The 24,832-nt window shown below is 49.9% G+C and overlaps 10 protein-coding genes across 10 annotated transcripts; 6 read left to right on the top strand and 4 right to left on the bottom strand.

Annotated features, from left to right (window-relative positions):
* Positions 1–131: 131 nt before the first annotated feature.
* N7477_004705 (uncharacterized protein) lies at positions 132–508 on the top strand (the record flags this gene model as incomplete). The annotated part of the gene is made up of 2 exons (XM_056966368.1): positions 132–347; positions 470–508. 2 exons carry the CDS (start codon positions 132–134, stop codon positions 506–508), a joined length of 255 nt encoding a protein of 84 aa, XP_056823149.1.
* A 4,024-nt stretch (positions 509–4,532) lies between these two features.
* N7477_004706 (serine hydrolase domain-containing protein) lies at positions 4,533–6,360 on the top strand (the record flags this gene model as incomplete). Its single annotated transcript, XM_056966369.1, has 4 exons — positions 4,533–5,052; positions 5,103–5,156; positions 5,209–5,482; positions 5,541–6,360. Coding segments are annotated over 4 exons (1,668 nt in total), but the record flags the coding sequence as incomplete, so codon positions are not given.
* Positions 6,361–6,606: 246 nt separating this feature from the next.
* Positions 6,607–9,041, bottom strand: N7477_004707 (uncharacterized protein; the record flags this gene model as incomplete). The annotated part of the gene is made up of 3 exons (XM_056966370.1): positions 6,607–7,414; positions 7,468–8,367; positions 8,416–9,041. The coding sequence occupies 3 exons, from the start codon at positions 9,039–9,041 to the stop codon at positions 6,607–6,609; spliced, it is 2,334 nt and encodes a 777-aa protein (XP_056823151.1).
* Positions 9,042–11,274: 2,233 nt separating this feature from the next.
* N7477_004708 (uncharacterized protein) lies at positions 11,275–11,872 on the bottom strand (the record flags this gene model as incomplete). Its single annotated transcript, XM_056966371.1, has 2 exons — positions 11,275–11,514; positions 11,573–11,872. The coding sequence occupies 2 exons, from the start codon at positions 11,870–11,872 to the stop codon at positions 11,275–11,277; spliced, it is 540 nt and encodes a 179-aa protein (XP_056823152.1).
* Positions 11,873–12,039: 167 nt separating this feature from the next.
* On the top strand, positions 12,040–13,510 carry N7477_004709 (putative Snf1 kinase complex beta-subunit Gal83; the record flags this gene model as incomplete). The annotated part of the gene is made up of 4 exons (XM_056966372.1): positions 12,040–12,773; positions 12,840–12,969; positions 13,020–13,409; positions 13,460–13,510. The coding sequence occupies 4 exons, from the start codon at positions 12,040–12,042 to the stop codon at positions 13,508–13,510; spliced, it is 1,305 nt and encodes a 434-aa protein (XP_056823153.1).
* Positions 13,511–14,007: 497 nt separating this feature from the next.
* Positions 14,008–15,160, bottom strand: kae1 (O-sialoglycoprotein endopeptidase; the record flags this gene model as incomplete). The annotated part of the gene is made up of 2 exons (XM_056966373.1): positions 14,008–14,771; positions 14,809–15,160. 2 exons carry the CDS (start codon positions 15,158–15,160, stop codon positions 14,008–14,010), a joined length of 1,116 nt encoding a protein of 371 aa, XP_056823154.1.
* Positions 15,161–15,464: 304 nt separating this feature from the next.
* N7477_004711 (ribosomal lysine N-methyltransferase) lies at positions 15,465–17,076 on the top strand (the record flags this gene model as incomplete). The annotated part of the gene is made up of 3 exons (XM_056966374.1): positions 15,465–15,615; positions 15,720–16,318; positions 16,372–17,076. 3 exons carry the CDS (start codon positions 15,465–15,467, stop codon positions 17,074–17,076), a joined length of 1,455 nt encoding a protein of 484 aa, XP_056823155.1.
* Positions 17,077–17,612: 536 nt separating this feature from the next.
* N7477_004712 (uncharacterized protein) lies at positions 17,613–19,538 on the bottom strand (the record flags this gene model as incomplete). The annotated part of the gene is made up of 3 exons (XM_056966375.1): positions 17,613–18,713; positions 18,781–19,263; positions 19,380–19,538. 3 exons carry the CDS (start codon positions 19,536–19,538, stop codon positions 17,613–17,615), a joined length of 1,743 nt encoding a protein of 580 aa, XP_056823156.1.
* Positions 19,539–20,020: 482 nt separating this feature from the next.
* On the top strand, positions 20,021–20,838 carry cnaB (calcineurin regulatory subunit B; the record flags this gene model as incomplete). The annotated part of the gene is made up of 3 exons (XM_056966376.1): positions 20,021–20,129; positions 20,205–20,257; positions 20,317–20,838. The coding sequence occupies 3 exons, from the start codon at positions 20,021–20,023 to the stop codon at positions 20,836–20,838; spliced, it is 684 nt and encodes a 227-aa protein (XP_056823157.1).
* A 2,424-nt stretch (positions 20,839–23,262) lies between these two features.
* On the top strand, positions 23,263–24,814 carry N7477_004714 (uncharacterized protein; the record flags this gene model as incomplete). The annotated part of the gene is made up of 3 exons (XM_056966377.1): positions 23,263–24,004; positions 24,393–24,659; positions 24,720–24,814. The coding sequence occupies 3 exons, from the start codon at positions 23,263–23,265 to the stop codon at positions 24,812–24,814; spliced, it is 1,104 nt and encodes a 367-aa protein (XP_056823158.1).
* Between the last annotated feature and the right edge of the window lie 18 nt (positions 24,815–24,832).

The following is a 24,832-nucleotide window of genomic DNA, read 5'->3' on the forward strand; positions in this document are numbered from 1 at the left end:
TTGGTCTGCACATCTTTGTGCTGGAAATATCTCTCGAACCCCGGGGTTACTCGAGCTGAAACACGTCCACGGCTCTGAAAAATCGCTGGAGGGGGGGGTACGAGATCTCTAATGGAAATCAGCCACCCAACATGGGATTCGGACATTTAGGATTCTCGGTGCCTGATGTCTCACAAGCGGTAGAGCGGATGCGGGCAGCGGGCGTCAAGATATTCAAAGAGCTTGACACTGCTGAGCGCGAGCACATCCCTCTCACAAAGTGGGAAGAGGAGCGTGGTGTTGGTGTTGGCGAGTTGCACCCGAACTATAAACAAGGGTTTTCTGAAGTTGCTTTTGTGCAAGATCCGGTACGTATTTAGAAATCTCCTTTTTTATTCGACGCCTGGCCCTTATCGTTCTCAATTCATTAATTCGCCCCAATGGTCTTTGCCATGCTCACTCACAATTATTTGGCGTAACAGATTCTCAGGATGAATACATTGTTGAGCTGCTATCCCAGACGGTTTAATGTAGCGCATTCTTTGAATGTCTTGTTTGAAATTTTCACTCGATTACAACCTCACTATATCGCGGTCTCCGCCGTTTTTTTCTTATTCTAGACCATCAATGTGCCTAATAGTGTTCCACGTAAGGTTGTCTAGCAATAAATCTATTGGTGCCCGGGACGTTGACATGCAATCCCTACAAAAACTCCCAGCCAGAACCTGTAGCCCAGCACCTAATTACGCAGATCTGATCATTGTTCCGGGCTCCGAAGCAAGGGAAAATCAGATACTGAAGATAAATCAAATGGGAGCAAGGCGTTAAGGCTGTAGAGAACGAATAGTACACGATCGTAATGAATTTATCCATCACGCTCAAGGCTTCCTCGGTGTTAAAACTGAATCCTTTATTACGGACTATTGCTGTCAGATTGTACCAGGCCGTTTGTATGCAGACTCTGGTTTTTTCTGATGCTTGCATTGTCTGATTGTCAAGGGACCGACTCGACATCGATCTGCAGACAGTCAGAAATATGAGCCGCCTCTTCCGAGGTGAGACTCAATTTTATCCAGGTGTATAGATGCATAAAGAAAAGAATAAAGCCAGGTATGATGGCATTCCGAGGTCGGCCTTCGGCTTTATTGTACCGATAAAAGAGCGAAGACAACCTCGAGTGGGCCCGGAGTAGAGCCAACCGGTAATATGATTGGTCAGAAGTGGTGCAAATCCATACATCTGGGGATTCAGGTTTACTGATTTCTGTGGCATGATTACTCAAAATTGCTTAGAAGGCGGGTTGAGGGATTTAGTCTCGGAGATAGCCTCAATTCCGGTCAAACATGTTTAGATACTTGCTAGGTGCTTAGGGCAAACGGGCCACCATGATATCGTGTTTACGACGACTACATACTTCACATGCATGGGCCATTAGTTTCGGCTTGGGCGCTTTCAGCAACGGCGTCAGGTTTGGGAACTCTTAGTGACCAGAGGATATGGTTTCCTGGGTGAAGCAGTGGAAGGGCATGCGTATCGCTCTCGGCCACAATAGGCAAAATTTATCACCTACCTTCGGTCCAAGTCGTAGCGCTTCACCGAATAAATCCCTCAGGACGCGTCTCATTGCATTCAAAAATCGATTTCAATACGTCAACGCTAGGCATATCAAAGTATTTCTCGAGACAAGAGTCTCAAATGAGACTTTGGAAAGCCGCCGGGGAAAACAGGCGCCATGCTATTTGCAAAGGTCTGGCGTTGGACCAGTCTCTAGATATCTTCAAGTGATGCTTCGCCATCTAAGAGATAGAGATTGAGAGCTCTCCCAAATAAAGGTAGTTTTGTCAGATATTAACCTGTTGGTAAATACGACTTGCGTAATTAAGCAAAGGCTGACTGCAGCGGCTAACAAGAACTAGGGACATCGTGTTGATAAAGAATATTCTTAGTGGTCGTGACGCATTGTCACTATATGGTATGATACATGGCAACTAGTGTGAAGGGAGTCACCCTTGCGAATACTGTGTTCGAACGGGGAAGCTATGCCGAGCACAAAAGGTAGAGCGTACGGAGTTGAAATTTATCAACTTGACGGAATCTACCAAATCCTGTCAGATGGCACACATTCCAAAGCAAATGCACAGTCCCATCCATATGTTGTATCTGGAGTATTTTGCAGACTTCCTCCATCAAAGTCACTTCACGAGAGAGTTCGTTTCAGTTCATACGGATCTCATGCCTCTAATGAGCGCGTCGCCTCCACTCCAGCATGTAGCCGTCGCAATTGGCTCTCTAAGAGCTAGCAGAAGATGTTCCGTCAGGTCAATTAGTAGACGTCAATCAACTCACTATGTCGCTTTCAAGTCTTATGGTGACTCAATACAAGCTCTTCAGTCTCAAATATCAGAAGGTCTTTCAGCTCATGCAGATGACGTGCTCTGGTGCACATTCCTGCTTGGTTTGTTTGAAGTAGGTTTAGACCGATTCTTGTAAGATTTCTCAGCTAACCTTTCCCTATAGCTAATGACCCAAACTTCGGGAGATGGATGGGCCAGGCACATGGTATTTGGTACATCCAAATTGTTGCAGTCAATGCGGGATACAATTAGATCTTCTTTATTGCGGCAGAAATTGTTCCACGCTTTTCGAATCCTCGAGATTAACAGAGCTATTCTATACGGGGAGACGACAATGCTTTCACAGGGTACTTGGCCGGTGTCCGGAGACATTTTGGCCTCCGAGGCAAGTGACAGTGGGGACTCAATGGACACGGTTCTCACGCTTATGATGAATACTTCATCTTTCAGCCAAAGGTGAGATTTTGGTTGGTCGATAGTCCCTATATTCCTAACATAAATATTACAGCCTTTTTGATAACGGGGCACCCGGGATGTATAGATCTCACTTTAGATGCGCTCGCCACTCAAGGAATCGAGATCAGGGGAAATTATGAAGTGGCAAAGGACCATCGCAACGCCTGAAGGCGTTTCAGACCCATTCTCTGCGCTTGCGATGGCCAATTGCCATGGTCTTCTCCTATTTCATTGCAGAAACTTTACATTCCACTCGTTCTGGAAGGGAAAGCCGATTCCTTCGCTGGATCAATATCGTATCGATGAACACGTTGGTGTGATCCTAAAACAGAGTGACCGGGTTCTCCAGTCTTCGGGGATTCCTGGGGTGCTCTTGCTATTTCCTCTGAGAATGGCTGGAGCCAACGTCCTTGAGACTTCCAAGAAGCGCAAGATAGTAAGACTACTCGACCAGATTTATCAGACAGGCTTCGTCGTTGCAGATGTAATCAAGAATGACTTAGAAGATATTTGGCGAGATCAGAGTCTCAATTAATTGGGCTTACTGGTCTATATGATTATCGAATTCAAGTCAAAATCTCCTTTAAGAGGACACATTTTGTTCTAACTGAGGAGTAAAGCAGTATCGAACGGTTCGTAAGCAGGTTTCATCGCTTGTTAACCTTTTTTTTAATTTTTTCCACCCGGTCGCAGTAGGTATTTCCTGAGACTGCATCTAGTGCTTTGAACCTTACTAGATTTTACCATACTGTGGCAGAGAATCAGTTTCGTATGTCACCTGGCGCGCATATTAGCGACTGATCTGAGGCAGAGACAAAACTCATTGACCTCCTTGAGTTCTTTCGCCGCGGTTGGATTTGATCTGCGTTTTCAGTGAGGGCAAACCGAAGAAGTGGTGAAGGGAATGGTGGAAAACAGTTGTTGAAGTCGAGCGCCAACATCAGGACCAGAGGATGACAAGCAGCGCTGGGCAGGTGCCAGAAAGAGGTAGTACATGACAATCTACAGCCAAACAAGGGCTCGACGTCCAGGTTCATGGGCTGAAAGGCGGCCTTTTCTAGCCTAGGAAGCGATCATGTTCAGCGCTGGTTTCACAAGTCTCTCAAATTCTACTTGCAATTTGAGTTCAGCTGTATATGGTTCGCCGAAACTACCCCATAAGTTCTGTCAGGATATTTCAGGAGGTAGAAAAAATGCCAATTTTTTGTAGAAGAGAGCCAAGGGTTTTTCGAATGGACCCTCTGTCCGAGTCTCATGTTCGCTGGCTGTGAGGCACAGGATATATGTATTGTGACGTCATTTTGGCCCCATACTATGCATCCTTTCCGTTTTAGGTTGCACGTTGCGCTGAGCTCTAAGGGTCCAAAATGAATGCACTGCCATGAATACGAGCTACCAGCATAATCAGATGTGCGGAAACTCTATTTGCCCCATGAAATGTCCTTCACATGGGCACGTCTATGTCTGGTTGGCTTATTGTAGAACTTATGCGCCCATTTGATGGAGGGAAGGTCGCCCCAACGCACCATGAATGGCTAGGGCGATTACTTGGCCTATGTCTGTGGACTTGGTATGCCGCGATGTCAAAATTGTGCCTTGGAGACCTAGGAATAATGGATTATAAAATCAAGTAGAGACCCTCAGTTCCCCAACAAACAGTTCATATGCTCCGAGACGCAATCCTTTCCTAGACGACTGGGAAAAAGATTACCAAGGCTATTAACTATGCTGGTCCATCAAGTCTTTGCTGGGCTTGTGCTAGGAATTGCGATTGGCTCAGCAGAGCGTATCGTCGCAACATCCGAAGTTCCCCTCATCGGTCCCTCCTTCATCTCCAATTTCGATCCTTCCAATTCAAGCGCAATTCAGAATGCCAGAAGAAAGTTTCCTGACCTGATCAACAACCTTTTCTCGGAAGGCTCTCTCAACCGTACGGACCTGGCTTTTTCAATCGACGTGTTCTCAGCGGCAACCAATGGGTCAATTTATAGCTATTCGCATGTTGGAGACAACTCTAAGAAGGCGTTGACGTCCGGAGTCCTCAATGATAAGACGATATCGCGCATTGGAAGCGTGACAAAACTCTTCACCATCTACGCGATTCTTGCCAAGGCGGGTATCGAAATATTCAGTCACCCTGTGACACGGTATCTGCCTGAGCTCGCCGGTAACTCATCGAGTGATCCGTTGGAGAGAATCAGTTGGGACGATATCACTGTTGGTGCGCTAGCCTCTCAACAAGCTGGCTCAGGTGGTATTGCAGGTATGTGATACCTTGAAGAGCTCGTTGGTAGATGCTAATTTCTAACTTAGATTTCTTGAACAAATACGCGAAGCCGAACGACCCGTTGAACTACACACCGGAAGGTAACCATCAGATTGCTTTTACCATCTACAGAAACGCTAATTTGCAATAAAGAGCTCTTTCACTTCATGCGGGATGAGAAAATGCCTGTCATCTCTCCTTTTAGGAACGCCATGTATTCCGATGGTGGGTTTGCTATTCTAGGCCAGGTTCTTGCGCGCCTGTCAGGACAAAACTACACAGACGCGGTCCAAGACATTCTTTTTGAACCACTAGGGCTGAAAGGCACGTCGACAAAAGCCCCAACTGGCAAGGGAATCAATGCCATTGATCGTTCTATTATTGACAAGACATCGGCATGGGGACTGGACTCTGAGATCGTCGCATCGTACGTTTTCTCTTTTACTTACCTCATACCTGAAGGGTCACCGACTGATGCCCTACAGAACTGGCAGCCTTTACTCAAATGGCGCAGACCTTCGCACAGCAGGTCTTTCCATATTAAACTCGGAGCTACTATCTTCGGCAACAACATCAGAATGGTTGAAGCCTCGAAGCGGCACAGGTAGCTTAGTCGAGCTTGTCGGGGCACCATGGGAAATCTCTCGCCTAGAGATTCCAGTCACCCTAAGGTCGAACCGCACACGGATTTCGGATCTCTATACAAAAGCGGGTGGCAACGGCGATTACACAGCCATTTTTGCGCTTTCACCGGACCACGGTATTGGCTACTCTATCTTGGTTGCCGGTGCGACTGCCACGCCTGCTCGCTGGCCCCTGCGTGATACGGTCGGTGAGACTTTCATTCCTGCTGCAGAGCATGCGGCTGCGGAAAATGCTAAGCTCAACTTGGCGGGAAAGTTTGTTGATGAGAATTCGCCTGATACCAACCTCACATTGACCGTTGATGAAGGTCGTCCGGGGCTTGGGTTGGCGTCATTCTGGGTCAAGGGCGTCAATGGTTGCGATAGCCCGCATTGGCGCCTATATCCCACTGGACTTTATTCATGCTCGAGATCTTTGTCTTCTTTGTATCGAAGCAAAGGCACAATGCGTGTGGCGCATCGGCTGGCAGAGCCAGAACCTCCAATGAAGCCCCGTGCTGCTGTAGAGGGCGGTAATGGAGGAGTGTTTGACAATTCGTTTACCTGGATGAGTGTTGATTTCGACGGCCCTGTTGATGAATTTGTTTTCAACTTGATTGATGGTAAACTTGCGAGTGTTGAGCTCCCAATTGCAGGCTTTGTGTTAAAGCGGATCAACTAAATCTTTGTTACTCAACAGTCTTGATTTCAAGTTCTCTTTTCCATACACTAATAGCGTCTTTCTTCAGTTGGTAGCTCTGCGATTTGTATTGCTTCTTTTGAAACAGCTCAAGACTCGATCCAACGAAGCCGGTGTAGTGAGACTGATTTGCGGAATCGGGTTGGAATTTCAAACCCATGGTAAATCGCAACTTCTACTCCTTCGTGCTTGGGTAATTTGTTTGAATTATTTCGGAATATAACACATCTAAGCATACAACTTGGTCAGGGTTGGATTCACCGCGTCCAGCGCAGTAAAGCTACAGTGACCTCTATCACCATCGATCATATCATCTGCATGATCTATAACCCAATTCGGCGGTTCTATCGTTTGGCCCCACCTGATTGGACCCAGGACTGCATTGCCCAGGTTTTCACCCTTGGGTGGATGACATGCAGCACTAATTGCAGCGCTACAGGCCCCAGCCAGCGGCATGACAGATTTGAGCCTTTTGCAGCTCAGCAAAATCAATAGAAACACCAGCAAAGACGAAACGAGAATTGCCAAGAAAATGGGTAAGGGCGAGTAACCAAGAGAACTGACTTCAGAGCCATAGTCTGCCTCTCCTTGGACATTGTATGGAACCACCAAGACGTAGTATAAACTCTGCGAGATCAACCAGTGAAGAATCATGTGCAGAAGCAACAGAGGCACACCATATTGGTAAGGTATACTGAGCCAATAGGTTGACTTCTGCTGGCTGCCTTTCACGGGACGGGTGACTCGGAGTGGTTTGCGAGTGACACCATAAGAGTTATACTCTGCCGCTGCCAGCATATCGGTGATGATGTTATTCAAGCAATAGTAGCTCATTGTAAGCAATAACTGTGGAATATTGGCTACCATCACTGAGCCAACCATAGATCCCAGGGTTATGTCCAGGGTGTTGTAATTGCTTGAACCGACCCCTTCCCTCCACCACTCACTAAGGAGGTCTGTCGAAAGTGAAGTGAACCCGTCAGTTTGAATTGCGAGGCCCAGAAGATACCCTGCTACGGATATGCCGGATAAACATCTAAGTCAGTCGATTTAGCATTTTCCAGCATTGAACAGGGAAGCTGGTCTCACAAGAAAAGCGTACTTGCCCATCGCGTTTTGCTTGGCACTTGCAAATACCACTTGCGTTGCACAAGCTTCTTGTATGTCATCATCTCGCACGTTTCATTTTGCTCCAAAGTACCAATTGGCGTGCTCAAGCCTTTTAGATTACCACAGGTTCCCCAGAGTCCGCGGGAGACATCACTCTTGGATATCCAGCACATGCCCTCCGTGGTAGGGTCTGGCCTGGTCACGAAAGATGCCACCGCGTCGCCTATAGTGAGCAGAGGCATCGACCTAGAGTGACTGATCCGAGCCGCGAAAAACATCGCGATCACTTTTGCTAGCGCGCAAAGAGATATGACAATGCAAATCGTCGGGCTGTAGAGCAGTTGGCATTTTTCCTCTGCGGAAATCTGTATGCAATCATGTGCGGTGTACGTGTTCAGAGTATCATCGGCGGTGTCATCAGCAAGAGCGCATGTGACGTTTTGAGTGGTGTTGTAATGAAATGTGTTGCCCAGGAGTTTCGTTTCGGCCGAGCTGGTTGAATTCGTCATCCAAAAGGTCTCATCGTCCACATCGGGTCTGCCGCTAGATGAACTGTATTGGATTGCCAAATTGCCTCCATCTTTCACCGACAGCTCTTCGGCAAGAAACATGAGAGCTTTTATTCCTGCGGCGTTCTTATTGTCGAGAATATCCCTGCATGTGTCCAAGCTGAGATGGGTGAAATTACCTGCCGCAATCTCCGAGGAAAATTCATACCAGGTATACCTTCCAACATCAAAATAAGTAGCACTCATCTGGAAGCATTCTTCAAGTGCAGGAGTGGTCAAATTCATCACGTTGTCAGCTGCAAGATCGTGTGGTCCGACATATACCACAAATTCGTTTGTAGCAATAGACTCAAAAATCATGGAGTTGTATCTTGACCTGTATTAGCCATATTGCCAGCCTCAAACCACTGATACATACAGTATGTGAAACGGTGTAGCTGTTATCAACAAGATAATCCACAGCATAACCCGACGTCGACTGATTTTGAACAAGTTCCCGAGGCTCGCAGTTCCAATATCGAGCCATTCACCCTTCGCATGACACGCATCGACCTCCTCTCTAGTCGGCGCAACAAGAGATTGCATGCAGTAGTTGCTAGCGCCCAGAATACTCGTGCTCAAAGCGTTGATGATCAAATGAAGAGCAACATCCCAGTTTTTGACAGCGGTACAACTGCCCCGGTAGACGATCTTGGAGCCTGCTAATTCGGATTCGGCGCCATACCTCGAGGACAGCCCAGCTGCCACAGATATGGAGACCACGTTGACCAAAATTACACAGGCACCTACTCGGGCGCAGTAGTAGACACCTCTGATCCAGCGAGGGACCTGGGAAACTGCACTCTCGGCCTGGCCTGCGGGTGGGGGCCGAAATTGTCGTTGCCAGGCATCCAAGGAGAACGCGAAGGCAGGTTTTGAGGGTTCAACTGTAACCAGTTCAACTTCGCTCGCACCCAGGGTTGGGTAGGAAACTCCGTGGGAACGCGGGCCAAACAAGAAAGACAGGGCGCGTCCCCATGTTCGCCTTGTCTCCTTTTCCATCATTCAGGCTCTCATTGCGTTGACTCTGGGCTCAGTTGGTTTTGCGAGACTCCGGTAGTCGAGAACTTAAGTGCAGGTTGACAGTCCTGTCGTTGCCGGTGGCTTCATTCTTCAGGGGAGGAATTCCGCGACGTGATGAGACCGGCACGCGATAATTTTGGCCGGGGTGGACAACTTCGCGCGGTGTGGCTTGACTGAAGTGGCTTGATTAGCATTTTTAAATCGGGCCTAGAAAAGCATAGCTCGGCATTAGCGAAGCTAGTAACGCCAATGCAGATGATCCCCCAAAATCGACGCGCTAAGCAAGATTGACGTGGAGCGTCACCCTTTCCGTAGCTGCGCCCAGGCCAATTTGGAAGCAGCCCGGTCTACTTATTGGATCCATTCAAGAATAAACACCATGTCAGAACTAGATAAACTTCCTCAAGAGACTGAGTGTCTCGTAAGATTGGATGTCTTTTGTATCGATGAAATTCAAGATTCATTTTTCCATCGAATTGGCGCCATCGAATTGGCGATGGGAACGGCACACACAATTGCAAGGCTGTATCAACCTAGATTTAACGTAGGTTTGTATCGACTGTCCTCATTATCCGATCTGTTTAAGGTGTATGCTTTATAGAGCTCAAAGAGGAAGTGCCAAGCTGTGCATATCGTGCTTCAGTCCCCTCGGCTTGGGCTTCGGGTATGCATGCTGCGGGGCAGCCTATCTGGCTCAAAGTCAGAGGTGCCAATTTCACGTCTGCGGTAGAAAGATGAAACTCAATTCACATGAATGCTTAGTTGCTTTGGTCATCGGCGAAGAGGCAGAGAAGCGCAGCGGCAGCGCATGGTTGATTGGAACGCGTCTTAATGGCTTAAAGACAGATTGATGTCGTGGCAATGCTCTGAGAGACTCCTGCTGATCAGACGTGTTTGAGTATCTACAAAGTAATGCTTTTTGATGATCTTTAGCCACTGATGTGACGTCGAAGCCGGCTAGGGAGATTTTGAACGGGTGCTGCAGGGGAACCGCGTCGCAGGCCTGCATCTCGGAGACTTGCATGACGCTTGCTTGCATAGTGAGCAGAGATCGTGATCATGATCATGCTCATGATCAAAATAGAAGCAGAAATGGGAAAACAGAAGGAACTTGAGTGAACGAAGCAGTTTACTTGTGGCATCTTGCTTCCTTTCGATGCCGCCACAACTGAGGTACAGACGCAGCGTTTTCCATCAGCCACATCTTCCATATTTCTAAATGAACAGCACTACCTTGACAGCAACGTTCAAGTCAAACAGCAATAAATCAGATTGACATGTAGAATCACCTTTCACCTCGTATTACCCATTTCAGTCAATCTACGAACTATCAGTTCAAGAAGCCGGTTGAGCCGGTCACGATTCCCATCGATCGGCGCCTCTTTTCTAGGCCCCAACATCCCTTTCTTGCTATTTCAATATTCGCTGGCTTCAATCGAGGATCAATACAATCAAGTGATCCGCCTTTCTAAGAGTGCTTTTTCCTATAAAATACCGTAAATATCCCACTATCCTGTGGGCATGACATACAAATCGATGGCCAGGCACATAAGTCGTCCGAGTGGCAAATGTGTGGTTCCAGAGTCTGTGATTTGAAGTTCGCGCGACGCGCGAAATGACGAGGGGAGTCATGAAAAACACTTGGCGGTACAGGAAGCTGCACCATATGCCTGACTCAGATGACTTTACAGGATAAGTTGAGGCGGCGCGTAAATCATCAAAAGCTTGACCAGTAAGCGATAACAGTGTACAGAGCATAAAATCGGCTGACACGCTCATAGACATCCTGAACTGGGAGTCTTATGGTGGTCGGCAATTTTTTCTGAGATCTCCCACGTCAATCTCCAATATGAGACCCAAATGTGTGGGTGTCGAGTTTGAGTTTTTCGTCTTGGTTGTCAATTCATGATTGCTGCAGAATCGGCTAACCTTCCTTCGTGGACGACCATCAGTGTTTTGCACAGTCAACCTGCTACTTCACTATCTCTTGACCTCCGAAGTAATTGTGCAAAAATTTTGACCCCTGGAGCGCATTAGTAGCCCGCCGTGACCACTGAGGTGCGGGCCCTGGAATACGCAGTGTGAGCTCGACTGAGCTCCTCAAGGCTTGAGCTGAAGCAGCAGTGATATATGGCCTGGTACTGTTCTAGATGAGAGAATCGACAGAGAAAGGAATGAGACCATCTGTGTAATATGCTATTTGTACATGCATGTATTAATCCTTGGAGCTCTGGCTGTACTCGTCTTCTTCCAAGATGGTCGAGGACTGGTAATTGTCACGCCACTTGGTCTCCCAATCAAATGGTGAGTCATCTTGCTCTATTAAGTCGCGAGCGGGCTCGGAGGACGTGGACGGCAGTCGCAGAACCTGCGATAAGGTATCACCCATATAATAGAGGGTCAGACCTGCAATGACTCCTGTGAGCACCGCTCCGGCCGTGAAATAAAGAATTGCCTGTGATAGAATGAGCTCTTGAAACTGGCTCGTCGGACAGCATTACGTGAATAAATACCTCGAACTTGGCTAGGAGGCGAAGCGGAAGCAACGCTATCGAGAGAAGCCCATGCCCCAGATAAAGCAACGGGGAGGCTAGGAAGTGGAGGATATACAACAGATAAAATACCAGTCGCTTCAAGAGAAAGAAAAGCGCACCAAGTACCAGGAGGAGGCCATCGACGACCGAACCCACATCCATGGTCCAAGCTATGGGGAAGAGGTCCAGAGCTCCAGCTCCAGGGAAGAAATCCGGGGAAGCCGAGTTATTGCCGCTAGCCCTAAGCCCTAATATTCCTAATTCGATCTCCGGCGTCATCGGACCTACAACGTTGAAGCAAGTGCAGCGACCATCTTCTCTTACTCGCTTCTTCGGCTTCATGCTACTAGCACAGTGGCTACTGTCCTCAATTGTCTTCTCACAGACCCCCCTTGTACCCCGGCAATCGACTACATTCTTAACCCGCGCCTCCTACCCCGCCTTCAATGGGCAACAACCCTTCTAAGGCCGGCGAAGCGCCGGGCCATATCCCTCAAGCTCATGCCCCCGGCGACCGAAGAGTGGTCCGTCGCCCCTCTCTCAATGCGATTCCGACACAGAAAGCCGTCGCGGCTGACCCCTCTGCTACCAGAGAGACAGCCGCCGGTCACCCTGCAGCGTACCACAGCATCGCCCACCAGCGGCTCCAATCCCGAAATGCCGGTGATTCTCCGGCGGAGAAACCGATTAGACCCGAAAGACCAGATGAGAGGAGATCCGAACATTCGCAAGGCAAGGACATCCCCTCGCGGGACACCTCCAACCCGGTACAGGTCCCCGTCTCGCGACAGTCTGCAGAGCGCGACACAATGGCACCTTCCGCGCCGCCCTTGAACTCGTACTATAGCGCCTCGCAGCACCTGCAGCGTCCCCCGCGCTTGCCATTGCCCATTGGCGATGCTAATACCATACCGGGCTCTCCCATTATGGGTCCGGAAGATTCTCATATTCAATCAATGCCTACGGACCGCGTGATGGATGACCACTTGGGTTCTGAGACTACCGACCGCAGCAGTACTACAATGGAAGGAGATGAGGGCGGTGACGAGCTCCAGCCGTATGCGGCCAGTGGAGTCGGCAAAGCAGTGCCCACCGTCATTGAGTGGAATGCACCCGGACAAAAGGTCTATGTGACAGGAACATTCGTTAACTGGGAAAAGAAGTTCAAGTTGCACAGAAGGTATGCGATCCAACTTTCGAGCGTTTTCCGTTTGTTATTTGGAGGCGTATGGCTAACATGAACCAGCGAGAATGGCTCCGTGATGACGACAACATTGAACCTGCGTCCAGGTACGCATCACCTCAAGTTCATAGTCGATGGAGAAATGCGGGCTTCAGATACTCTTCCCACCGCCGTCGACTTTACGAATCACCTAGTCAACTACGTCGAAATCAGCGCCGATGATGCCACCCGGGAGAGCGACAGATCTTCTGCTCCCCTGGGGACCGCACTGCTCAGTCCGAGCAGGACAGTTCCAAGGTTGGCCCAGAGGACGAGGAACCTCCAAAAAAAGAACTCGAAGAAGAGGTTTCTCCGGGCGACTTTGGTAATGCCATTCCCCAGTTCCTCGCTGACCTGGACCTGGAGGAAGACCACCCAGCCTATACCCAGGCTGCCAATGTCATTGGGGACACTGCTACCCCTCCCAGTCTGCCTCTCTTCTTGGGTAAATCGATTCTCAATAGTACCACCCCGACCAAGGATGATAGCAGTGTTCTGAACTATCCTAACCACACTGTTTTGAACCACCTTGCCACGAGCAGCATCAAGAATGGTGTTCTTGCTACAAGTGTCACAACCAGATATAAGCGAAAGGTAAGGCAACCACTTGTTCTTCTTCTATCCGGCTTTCTGACGTTCTGCAGTATGTCACAACCATCTTGTACAAACCAACCAGCCATATCACCGGGGAGTGAGTATTGCCTAGCAAATGAACCGTCCGCTTTTCGCATGCGTACAGTCTGCAAATAGTATCTCAGAAGAGCCCACATTGCACCACGCATGTTGGATCCCGACATATGATACCCTCCGAGATCAGCTTAGCATGCCCTGCTCCATTCATATGCAGAATTAGCAGCGACTCACACCAAACCACTTCATCAAGAAATAAGGAGATGCCGAAAAGAAACAGACCATTTCTCACATATTGCATGATATTTCAAGGCGTTGCTTCAATGGGAGGCTTTTGTAGGAGTTCGGACTTCGGTCATGCATATCAGAATCATTCCAACCCTGCACGAGAACATGTCATCTTGCAGGGCTTTACAGTCTTACTTTGACGTGATTAATTTGAACTCAGCTAGCAGATCATTAATCCCCAACTTTTGAATACCATATGGCCGAACTCCACATCGGATGCTGGACCTGGACATGCTCGTTTCGTAACACATAATAGATCTCATAAAACTCTGTTTTAATCATCCCGCCACTTCACCCACACCTCGTCCGTTCGGAAGCGCTGGGTACAAACAGTGTCTTTCAGCGGAGTATTCAAGCCCATCTTATGTGCCAGCATTCCAGCCTGGGCAATCATAATACCGTTATCAATGCAGAAGCGCTCATCGGTGGCAAAGACACTACCACCGCGATCCCGAGCCATGATACCCATCATCTCTTGCAATCGCTCATTGCAGCCCACACCACCAACAATAAGCACCTCCTTGGAGCCAACATGCGCCATTGCACGTTCTGTAATCTCCACGAGCATTGAAAACACAGTCTCTTGTAGTGAGAAGCAAAGATCCGCACGAGTAGGCTTGGCATCTGGGTCTGGACTTGCTTCCACATTCGAGGCACTGTTCGACGCGTCTAGCTTGGCCTGCTCCGAGCCACCTAATCCATATGTCGCAGCTAGTCCATCGCTTGCCGCAAGAATTCCAGAGAATGAGCAATCCATGCCTTTCACCACATATGGCAGGTCCACTAGCCGCTTGCCCTGCTTCGCAAGCTGCTCGATATTATACCCGGGAAAGGGATCATTAGGGATGTGAAGCGTGCGCGCGAATCGGTCTAGACAATTGCCCACCGCAATATCGAGAGTCTCGCCAAAAATGCGGTATCGCTGTGAGCTATACGCGATCACTTGTGTATTTCCGCCGGAGACGTATAGGACGACGGGGTTTGACGCGCCGGTAATCAGACGGCCCATTTCGATATCTAGCCCAGTCAGCCTGTTTTCTCTGGGAAAAAAAAAAGATATTTGCGTGAAACATACGTCCAACACAATGGTTCACTCCGACCAATTTCTTTCCCCAGAGCAGACTCATCATCCGCGCCGCGATAGCCACGCTCTGCAGCGGGGCACCCATGCCCGGACCTTGTGTAAAACAGATACAGTCCACATCGTCCACTGTCACCTTCGCCTCTTTCAACGCATCCTTCACTAGCTTCACTACCCATGCACGATGGTGCCGCGCTGTGTCCTTCGGCAGGAAACCTTCGCCTGGTGGGGCGTTGTATGTGTGCCGGACATTGGCGAGGACCCTTGATTCGCTGCCGTCTTCTGGATGCAGCATGATGCCAATGCCGACCTTGTTGGCCGAGCCTTCCATTCCAATACCGATCATGATGTTTCTTGAGTCTAGTGTCTGGGATTGAAAGAAAGAAGAGTCGCAAAGTAGAGTGAGGGACTCGGTTTTCGTTATCAAACTTATCGGGGCTAAAAGCGGCACTCCCGTTTCTCCGAACCAGCTCCAATCTACTTCCCTTTTCCCTTTTGCTTTTGCCTCTTTTTTTGTTTTCTACCCACTCTTTCTTGTCCCCTTTTTCCTTTATCCTTTTTCTTTCACGGCACTCGATATATTGCATGTTTTTCTCGCATATACGCTTGTCACATCTTTCTCCCTCCCCTTTCACAAAGACATAATCACAATGTCCTCTTCAGCCCACTTCCCCGATTCCCAAAGCTTCCAACAACAGTCCAATGAATTCGTCTTTTGGCTGGAAGCAAATCCAGGTGTCAAGGTCAACCCGAAGATTTTCCTCGCAGACCTAAGATCAAGCGGCGAAGGCCGAGGTGTCGGTAAGATGACCCCTCTACCCACCACGCACATTCCAGCCTAGCGGAGCGTGCAACGGAAATACCTTAAAAAAAGGCATATCTAACTGTCATCTTTGGAAATATAGTGGCTCGGTCTAATATCTCCGAGGGTGAAGAACTTTTCTCGATCCCGCGCACCCTAATCCTCGCCGTCCAAAATTCCCAGCTGAAGACCCTGCTCCCTCAGGATCTTGAGGCCCTCGGTTCTTGGCTTTCACTTATGCTAGTTATGATCTATGAATATCTGCAAGGCGATCAGTCAAGATGGGCACCTTATTTTCGTGTGCTACCCACACGGTTTGACACGCTTATGTTTTGGTCTCAGGCGGAATTGGCGGAATTGCAGGCTAGTGCCATTGTTGACAAGATCGGCAAGCAGGGTGCTGATGATTCTATTCTCGGCTCTATTGCGCCTATCATGAGGGCGAACCCTAATCTTTTCCCGCCTATTAATGGACTTTCCTCGTATGAGGGCGAGGCTGGTACTGCGACGCTGCTTGAGCTGGCCCACGTTATGGGGTCGCTCATCATGGCTTATGCTTTCGATATTGAGAAGTCCGAGGATGATGATGATGAGCCCGAGGATGAGAATGATGGTTATATGACCGATGATGAGGATGAGCAGCTTTCTAAGGGCATGGTTCCGCTGGCTGATCTTCTGAACGCGGATGCGGACCGGAACAACGTGAGTTTTGACACACTTCCTTTAGCAAAGATAATTCCTCACAATTGTATCAGGCTCGTCTCTATCAGGAGGAGGAGGCTCTGGTCATGAAGGCCATTAAGCCTATTCAGGAAGGAGAAGAAATCTTCAATGACTACGGAGACATTCCTCGCGCTGATCTGCTTCGCCGGTACGGCTACGTGACCGACAACTACGCCTCATTCGATGTGATTGAGTTCTCTCTTGCGGACATTTGCCAAGCAGCCGGTCTTCCTAATAGCGATGTTGAATCTCAGCCTAGACTTCAACTCCTCGAGGAGCACGACCTTCTTGATGACGGCTACGTAATCCCTCGCCCATCCCCAAATGACACCTTAGAGGACATCCTCCCAATGGAGCTTGTCGCCCTGCTCACCACGCTCTGTCAGTCTCCAGAGGAATTTGAGCAGCGCCGCTTAAAGAACAAGCCTCCCAAGCCTTCCATGGACGCTCCGCAGGCCGGTCTCCTCCACAGGCTCCTCCAGACTAAGCAGTCGCATTATGCCACTTCTCTCGCCCACGATATGCAGCTCCTGTCGAGCTTGACTTCCCCACAGGCCCACGGCGCACTGGAAGTTTCTTCTCGGCGCCTTATGATGGCTCTTCAGGTCCGCATCGGAGAGAAGGAAATTCTTCAAACTCTCCAGGGCATGCTTAGCACTTCTGCCAGCAACGGGTCCTTGAAACGATCTGCCAACGGTGATCATGACTCGAGACAGTCCAAGTCTGCGCGAGTCTAATTCAACATTTCTTTTCAGCGAGTGTTTTAACAGCGACACTGTCAACCCAACCGACTCAAGACGAGCGAGGAAAAAGTTTGCATAATTGCATGAGTGATTATATTTCTGTTAGATTTGGAAGCTTTTTTCTGCCTTTCTCCTGTTCTTGATCATCACAGGCATCATAACTTCGGTTTATCCATCATACAAATGGCCTCCAGCGGCCATGCCCGACCCCCGTGAAAGATAATATGTACACTAACAAGCGCAGAAACGTCGTCAGACTGGGCGGTAAAGCCCAGCCAGGCGAGTGCGATCTGCGTCGGAGAAGATGAAGGGGAGGAGCAAGAAGGAAGGTGGGGTGCGGAAAGAGGAAACAGGAATAGGGCCGGGCTGTGTGAAATCCCTTCGTCGCCGAGATCATCAGAACATGAAGGGTGGTACTAAAACTACAAGGGTGAAGAAATGGGGTGAAGGCGACGAAGGGATGTCGAAAGCAACACACGAAACGCCCGCCAAATGCTGAAAAACGAACACAAAAAACAAATAAGGGTCTTTCAGGCCTCGGACGCGGCAACGGCACTGGGACCGAGATTTTGCGACCCGGGTTGATCAACCTGCAATCGTCGAGCCTGGGCTGCTTGAGCTTGCGCCTGCGCATGAGCTTGGGCAGCCACAGCGGCTTGTTCGCGCACCTTGGCCACAGTGATGGCCCGGTGCTGCATGATCTGGATGCTGAATGGATCCGTTTCATAGACAGGCTCGTCGTCGGAATCTTCCTGGTCGAACTTGAATCGGTCCGCTCTGAGCGGATCCAGCTCGGTTTTACAGCGCGATACCAGATTGCGGCGATCGATAAGCAGCCTGCCTCCACGGCCCACACGCCGCCGGAATGAGGGCATGCGGTGAGGCTCGCCGTGTAACTCTAGGGCTCGCGAGGCGAGTTTGTCACGCGAGTGGAGTGGGCTTGTCACGTCTAAGGCGGTGTCCCTCATATCGCCAGACGACTCTGACGATGGAGGAGTGGGGAGTTGCGCTGTGAACGCGGGTCGGAACGCTCCTGTATCGAATGTTCGCTCTGGGGATGGAGAGAGAGGTGCTCGTGTGAGATCCACATAGCCCTCGTTCCACTTGATATGCTTGGTGATGTTCGCCTTGATGTCGCGCAAAATTTCGTTCTCCTTTTCGGTCTGGACATCCTCCAGCAACTGCAGATCCTCTGCGCCCTGGAGACCAGGCTTGAGAGGCAGACGAAGTTGAGGAGCGTTGGGACGACCCGGTTGGAATTCGGGCTTCTTTTTGGGCTGTGGGAAACGAGTCAGTTCATACTCAATGGATAAGTTCGGGCTGGCATCGATTACCTTCTGGTTGATGAGGTCTTCGTCGTCGTCCTTGATGTTCAGCTTGCGCTTCATATCCCGGACCTCTGCGCGTTCGATGAAGAGCTTCCGCTCCATCGCTATCATCTCCTTGCGAGCAACTTCGCGCTGGCGCACCAGCGCAACAATTTGCCGTGCATCTTCAAGTTCTTTACGAAGGCGCCGAAGCTTCTCGGCACTCTGGGCATCTCGGCCACGAGTCTTGCGAATCTGGCGAACCTCACGCCGACGGAAACAGACATACGGGTCACTGTCATCGGTATCTTGACCGGTCTCAAACTGCGAAAAGGTCAGCATGTGATGGCTTATTGGCGTGCATTTTCCGATCTCGCATTGTTCGACATACCTTGAGGCTTGGTGCTATCGTGTGATTGTCCGTCTCAATTCGGCGCAACTTCCAGTGCTCATAGATGTCTTTGGCGAATCGCTTTACGCTTTCCTCTACGGCGGCGTCCATAGCCTCTTCCATGTCTGCGAACGACAGCACCGGTGGGTTATCCACGGCCGCATATGGCTGCTTGGTTTGCGCAGTCTCCTCGAAAAAGTTCATGGTGGCCTCAAAGTCATCTTCGGAGCATTGCTGCGACGGGTCACGCTTGGAGTTGAAGATCTTCAGAAAGACATCATCCTCCTCCGTCATATTATACGGGCATCCACAACAGTCCTCGACAGTTGAGGAGAACCTGATATATGTCGCGGGCTGCGAGAAATGGGGCGGATATAGTTCGTCATATCGCAGATTACTCAGGATGGTTTCCGGGGTAGGGATGTGCGCGTCATTAACCTTGCCCTGGGCAGTGAGGTTGATGGCAACTTGCAAATGGAATTCCTACACAGCGTGACGCCCAAAGTCAGCATCGTGAAATTTTCGTGTCGCTTTCGTGATGTCATCACGTGACCTCATGCAGGATGAGACTAAAATTAGCGTAGGAGCAGATGACTTACGGACTCCTCGGCCTTTTCCACGCCGGTTTCAATCTGTTGTAGGCTTGCCTGAAGCTCATCATCTAGCACATCGATCTCATCCTCGCGGACAATGGGGATTGAGGCCTTTGAGGTGAGCTTTTTGGGGCGCGTCCGGCCCAGGCCCCCGTACCGAGTCATAGCGTCGGGCCACGCGATAGAGCAGCGACCATGGGCGGAAGGGGGGATAAAATGGAGGTCGATCGAAAGGTCAGATCATGCGCTTCCTCGTAAACGTATTTTGGTGATGGAAAATGATGGGGAGGGGAGATAATGACGGGACCAAAGTGAGGGGATCGCGGCAGGCGGTTGGGTTGACGTTGTGATGTCGCCCGGCGACCGCCTGTTTTGGAGCAGCGCAGCGCAGTGCACGGCCTCAGGGGCTCGCTTGTAACGCCCAATCCGGTTAGTGCGGGGCTGGGCATTATCAGATTGCTTCTTTGGGTTCAGTTATGATAGTCTCTCCGCATTTTTCCCTCGACCCTTCTTTACTCTTTTTGGTCTTTCACTCTTCTATCTTTCGTAGCTGAGACTTGCATACTCTTTCTTTCTTCCGACTTTGACTTTTCCGGTCCCCTCACGGCATCCGTCACCGCCCTCTCACCACCACTTCCATCACCACCATGGACCAAACCTCCGAGCCTAATGCCGCCGCGATGCACAACGTTCAGCGTCGCCGCGGCTCTGTGGGCACCTCCCAGCTCTTTGATAACATTGTGTCCACTTCCAACTGTATGTTTGACCGGCTCTAGGACACGTGAATATGCAATGGACCGGATTCGAGACAAGGCTGACACAGAGGCACAGTTGACCGAGATGAAGTGGATCGTTTGCGGAAACGTTTCATGAAGCTTGATAAGGTGCGCCGGGATCTACAGCGGTATACACATCACATTGTATTTTGACATGACACTTACAGGACGCCTCCGGCACCATCGACCGAGACGAGTTCCTCTCCTGCCGCAGATCTCTTCCAACCCGCTTGCCACTAGGTTCGTTTATTCGCCGTTCGCAGGGCGCCTATCGCGGGACAAAAATTAATGTGGGGTTTCTTTTCAGAATGATCGCCATCTTCGACGAGGACGGTGGGGGGGACGTTGATTTCCAGGAGTTCGTCACTGGTTTGTCGGCCTTCAGCTCGAAGGGTAACAAGCAGGAGAAGTTGCGCTTCGCCTTCCGCGTCTACGATATCGACCGCGACGGATATATCTCCAACGGCGAGCTCTTCATTGTGCTCAAGATGATGGTTGGTAACAACCTGAAGGACATTCAGCTGCAGCAGATCGTCGACAAGACCATCATGGAAGCCGACCAGGACGGCGACGGCAAGATCAGCTTTGAAGAGTTTACGCACATGGTGGAGAGCACAGATGTGAACTTGAGCATGACTTTGAGTAGGTACCTTTCCAGTGACAACCTCCGTTGGGATGCTGACATATAAATCCAGACCAAATCTAAGCGCGGCAGCAATATTCCCCGAGTTCGACCATTTACCTTTTCCCTTTGCCGTTTTTCCATTAGTGATGATACGGTATCACGCGTACCATGCCATCACGGAGCCGACATGACATGACTCTATGACCAGCGTGTGTTTATGTAGTTTAGTTCTTCTCGAGGGCGACCTCCAATGGATAACCTCACTTCTCGAGTTCATGCGAGGCCGTGTCTCAGCCTCATCCATTCCTTCGGCCCAACCTCCGTCCGGACTGTAAGTCTCGTGGTCCTGTCAATCGCAACCGGGATGCTTGTCGCAGTCACAATCTCAATCTCTTCAGTGGCGTGACCTCCCTCGGAAGGACAATGACCCCGATCAAGGTCCTTTTCTACGCGGTATATTTGGTGTTCACTTGTACTTGTGTTTCAAATTCTGTCCACTTCTTCATGTCGTTCTTGTAAACTCCGTATGTCTTGGAAGTACATGGTCACCTGACAACACTCGGAGCCCAAGTGTGTCTCGAGACTTCCAGACCCAGCTACCTACGAGAAAGTATCAGGTATCCAATTCAGCCCTCACGATGCAACTACTTCCCCAGGCCGGTCTCCGGACCCGGGCTCCTGGTCGGGGCCTATACACCGAGGCGCACAAGGCACCAAGAGATCAGGCCGAGAAGCTCCAGATTACACAATTACATCATCCGCAACCCGACTCAAAAACTGGTCTTGAAGAGCAGAATCATTAATTGTGAGACACCGGTCCCTTCAACCCAATCCACTTGGGCGTCTATCGGCGGCCCCCCCCCCCCTCTCTTTCTTCTGCCGTGCTTATGCCTATCTCGGATTTAGGGTAGTTGGGCATCTGATGCATCATTTTCAGGGCATTGCAAGTGAAACGCCGGGCGATGTAGATGTCGACCTCGGCATGTCCCCATCCCAACCAAAGCGTCGGATCAGGTTGGGGGCGGAATGACAGAACGAATCTGGGATTTGACGTCCCTGGCCCTGGATTGTGCATATTGGCGTCCAATCGGGCAGACGACGCCCGATGGTGTCTGAGTCGGGGTGACGATCATTGTGTTTCTTTTTGTTTCCTATTATTGTTTCTTATGCTTCTTTTCTTATTTCTGGTATTTCGATCATCTCGGGCTATGCTTTCTTATTTTTCCTCTTTTCCTCTTTGCCTCTTCGGTATTTTTCCCTCCCTTGACCCTTCTCTACTGTGCAGGTATCCGCGAAAAAAAGGGGGCCAAGTAGCTGTCCGCGCAATTGGGCAATCTTCCGGAATGTCAACAAAAGAAATTAGGGAATTCGGACCCGCCCCCCCCCTTTATTTGTCTCGGCTCTAATTATGAACTGCATCTGCCTAACCAGCCGGCTGGGTCGTGGACTTGACACTCGAGGATTTGCTTTTTTGTCTTAGTGCTGATGCCAGGCTAGAGTAAGGGGAAAAGCACAGCACAGGTTAGGACACCGCCACTCATGGATGGTCAGCCCCTCTCCCAGTGAGAGTTACACATGCAGCAGAGGACAATGGTCATAACCTGGTTGCCAAAAGAAAAAAATATATTAATAATGAAATGAAATAGAAAACAAAATAATCATGAAGAGAAACAGAATAAAAAGACATACACAAAAAAGAAAAAGTAATGAAAACACGAAGCACCTGACCCCCCTCAAAGCTGAGGCGCGGCCCCTTCTCTCACATTTGATGTTGATTTTTTTCCCATCCTAGTGTGCTTCACACATCCTCCCTAGCTTTCGGGAACCCACTAGGAACCAGCGCGCCGGGTTCCCGGGCGATCGCAGACGTACAGGCCCGAACGAGTTTAGGCGTAGATCACATCGATCGGCTAGCGCCATCCCCAAGTAGATAGTCTCAAATACTAATCCGTTCCCAGATCCCCGGTTGAGATCGTGCCCCAGGCCCTAAAAAAAGGTTCTAGCTCCTGGGATGTGTCACTGGTATGTTCAGCTCCCTCCCTTTTTCTAGCGTCATCTTTCTCACACATCAGATCCGTCATATTCTCTGTCTTTCCTTGGCCCTTTTTTTTGGCTCTTGCAAATCACTAGGGTTTTCCACGCTGCTGGGACTTCCATTACGCTTCTATCTTTCTATATATGGAGCCGTGCCTGCACTCTCGGTCTTGATGCTAACCCTAACACCCTTAGCATCCTTGCATAATCCCAAGCTGCCAGATCTGATATTGGGCAACACTTTGACAACCACTCGGGCAAATTCTGGGCATACTTGATGTCCATCTTCTCTTTCCGACAGTCCCCAACGATCTCAACTTAGTTCTTGCGTGTCAATCACAGAAAGAATACATCAAACCTGGTGAGGGCTCTCAAGCTGGCCTCCTACGCAAGTCCACCGCTGTCCCCCACTCATTGGGCCCTCGATCCACGCAGGTCCGTGTGGGACAGCCTCATGGATGGCAACCAACGCATGAAGCAGCAAGAGCGATGGATGGCACGATCTGGCCATGGCAGCCGTGCAACCGATCGGTTTGAGGCGCCACGTGGAGACCCAACGGGGATGTCGCAGGCTGAGCGATCAATGTCCTACGACTATGGACACACAGCCTTTCAAGACGTCTCGAATGTTTACGGGTTTCGACAGGCCCAGGCCCAGGCCCAGGGCCCGAACCAGAGCCAGAGCCAGAGCCGGCGACGAGAACAGTTCGTGCCGTACGAGTCGGCCATGCTGTACGGCTTCGGTCAGCAGGGTCCAGCACCAGGACCCTTTGAGGCTGTTCCACAGTATCCGACACGGCAGTCTGCAGCGATTGAGGCCCTGTCGAACACTTTTTCCGTTCCACAGTATTTCGCCCCCGAGGATGCGCCTGCCGGGGTTCATGGCCTCTCACCTTACCTAAATGCAGGTGTGCCATATAATCAACCTGGTCCCATGCCACGTTCATCAATTTCGCAGCCTTTCCCTACTATGTCTGATTTCTCACCAATCGGTCACGGCCGGTTAAATCCACCTTTGGGCCAGGACGATGGCCCGAGACAGGACCTGCCGGAGCACTCGGTCGATGAGGCTTTCTCGCAGTACCAGCTGGCTCTACGCGGCACTTTTGACCATACCCGCGGGGGGCGATTGGTTGACGCCAGTCGATCATTGTTGGAAATTTCTGAATGGCTTGTGACTAATGCCCGGGATCTTGGTAAGTTTTGAAACTCTTCTGATCTACTTGGTTTGATTTCATCTGTTGGTTTTGGTGTATTTGATATATTTTGATGATTTGGGTGCTTTTGCTCCGATCTTGATGCCGACAACGTGATATGCAATATCAACATGTACTCTCTATGCAGTTAAAATACTTTAGCTTGAGAAAAGCTGGATATTCTACTGCCTCTGGAAAGACACATGGTCGTACCAGCATCACACTTCGGACTGGACCCACTCGTTTGTTTTCCTCGTGTTGGTTTTTAATTTTCAATTTCGTTTCTTTTACTATTGCTCTGCCTGCAGGCACGCGTCATGCAAGCATCATCTGATTACTGTGACGGGTTGGTGGGGGACAGAAGACTAATCGTCTTTGTGATACATAGGAATTCTGCGCGACGACCATCTCCAGCATGATGATCGCCTTCAGCTCTGGAACCATTTTAATCTATGTTGGCTGGCACTATGTCAGAAACAGAAAGATATGACGCAAGACCTGGTTTCGACGGGTCATCAACCTATCCCAACAAGTCTATTGAGTCGAGAGCGCATGGAAGAAATGGGCAAAGTCCTGATCCAGCTCTGTGACCAACTAGAACAACACGGCCTGGTCGATTATCAGATGGGCATCTGGGAAGAGGAAATCCTATGTGGTAAGGGTAATTTCAAATCTTGTCAAACCTCCGAAATCTAACACTACCCCTCTTCAATAGTCTTAGGTCAATGCCTTGATCTCATGGAGAGCAGACCGGATCTTGTCCGCGCTCAGACGGTGCCTGAACCAGCTACAACAACCCAAAGACCATGAAAACTCTTCTCCCACTCC

The sequence above is a fragment of the Penicillium maclennaniae genome (assembly GCF_028827695.1).
Source record: "Penicillium maclennaniae strain IBT 15551 chromosome Unknown utg000004l:1.0-3007600.0:1.0-3009580.0, whole genome shotgun sequence".
NCBI classification, from domain to species: Eukaryota; Fungi; Ascomycota; class Eurotiomycetes; order Eurotiales; family Aspergillaceae; genus Penicillium; species Penicillium maclennaniae.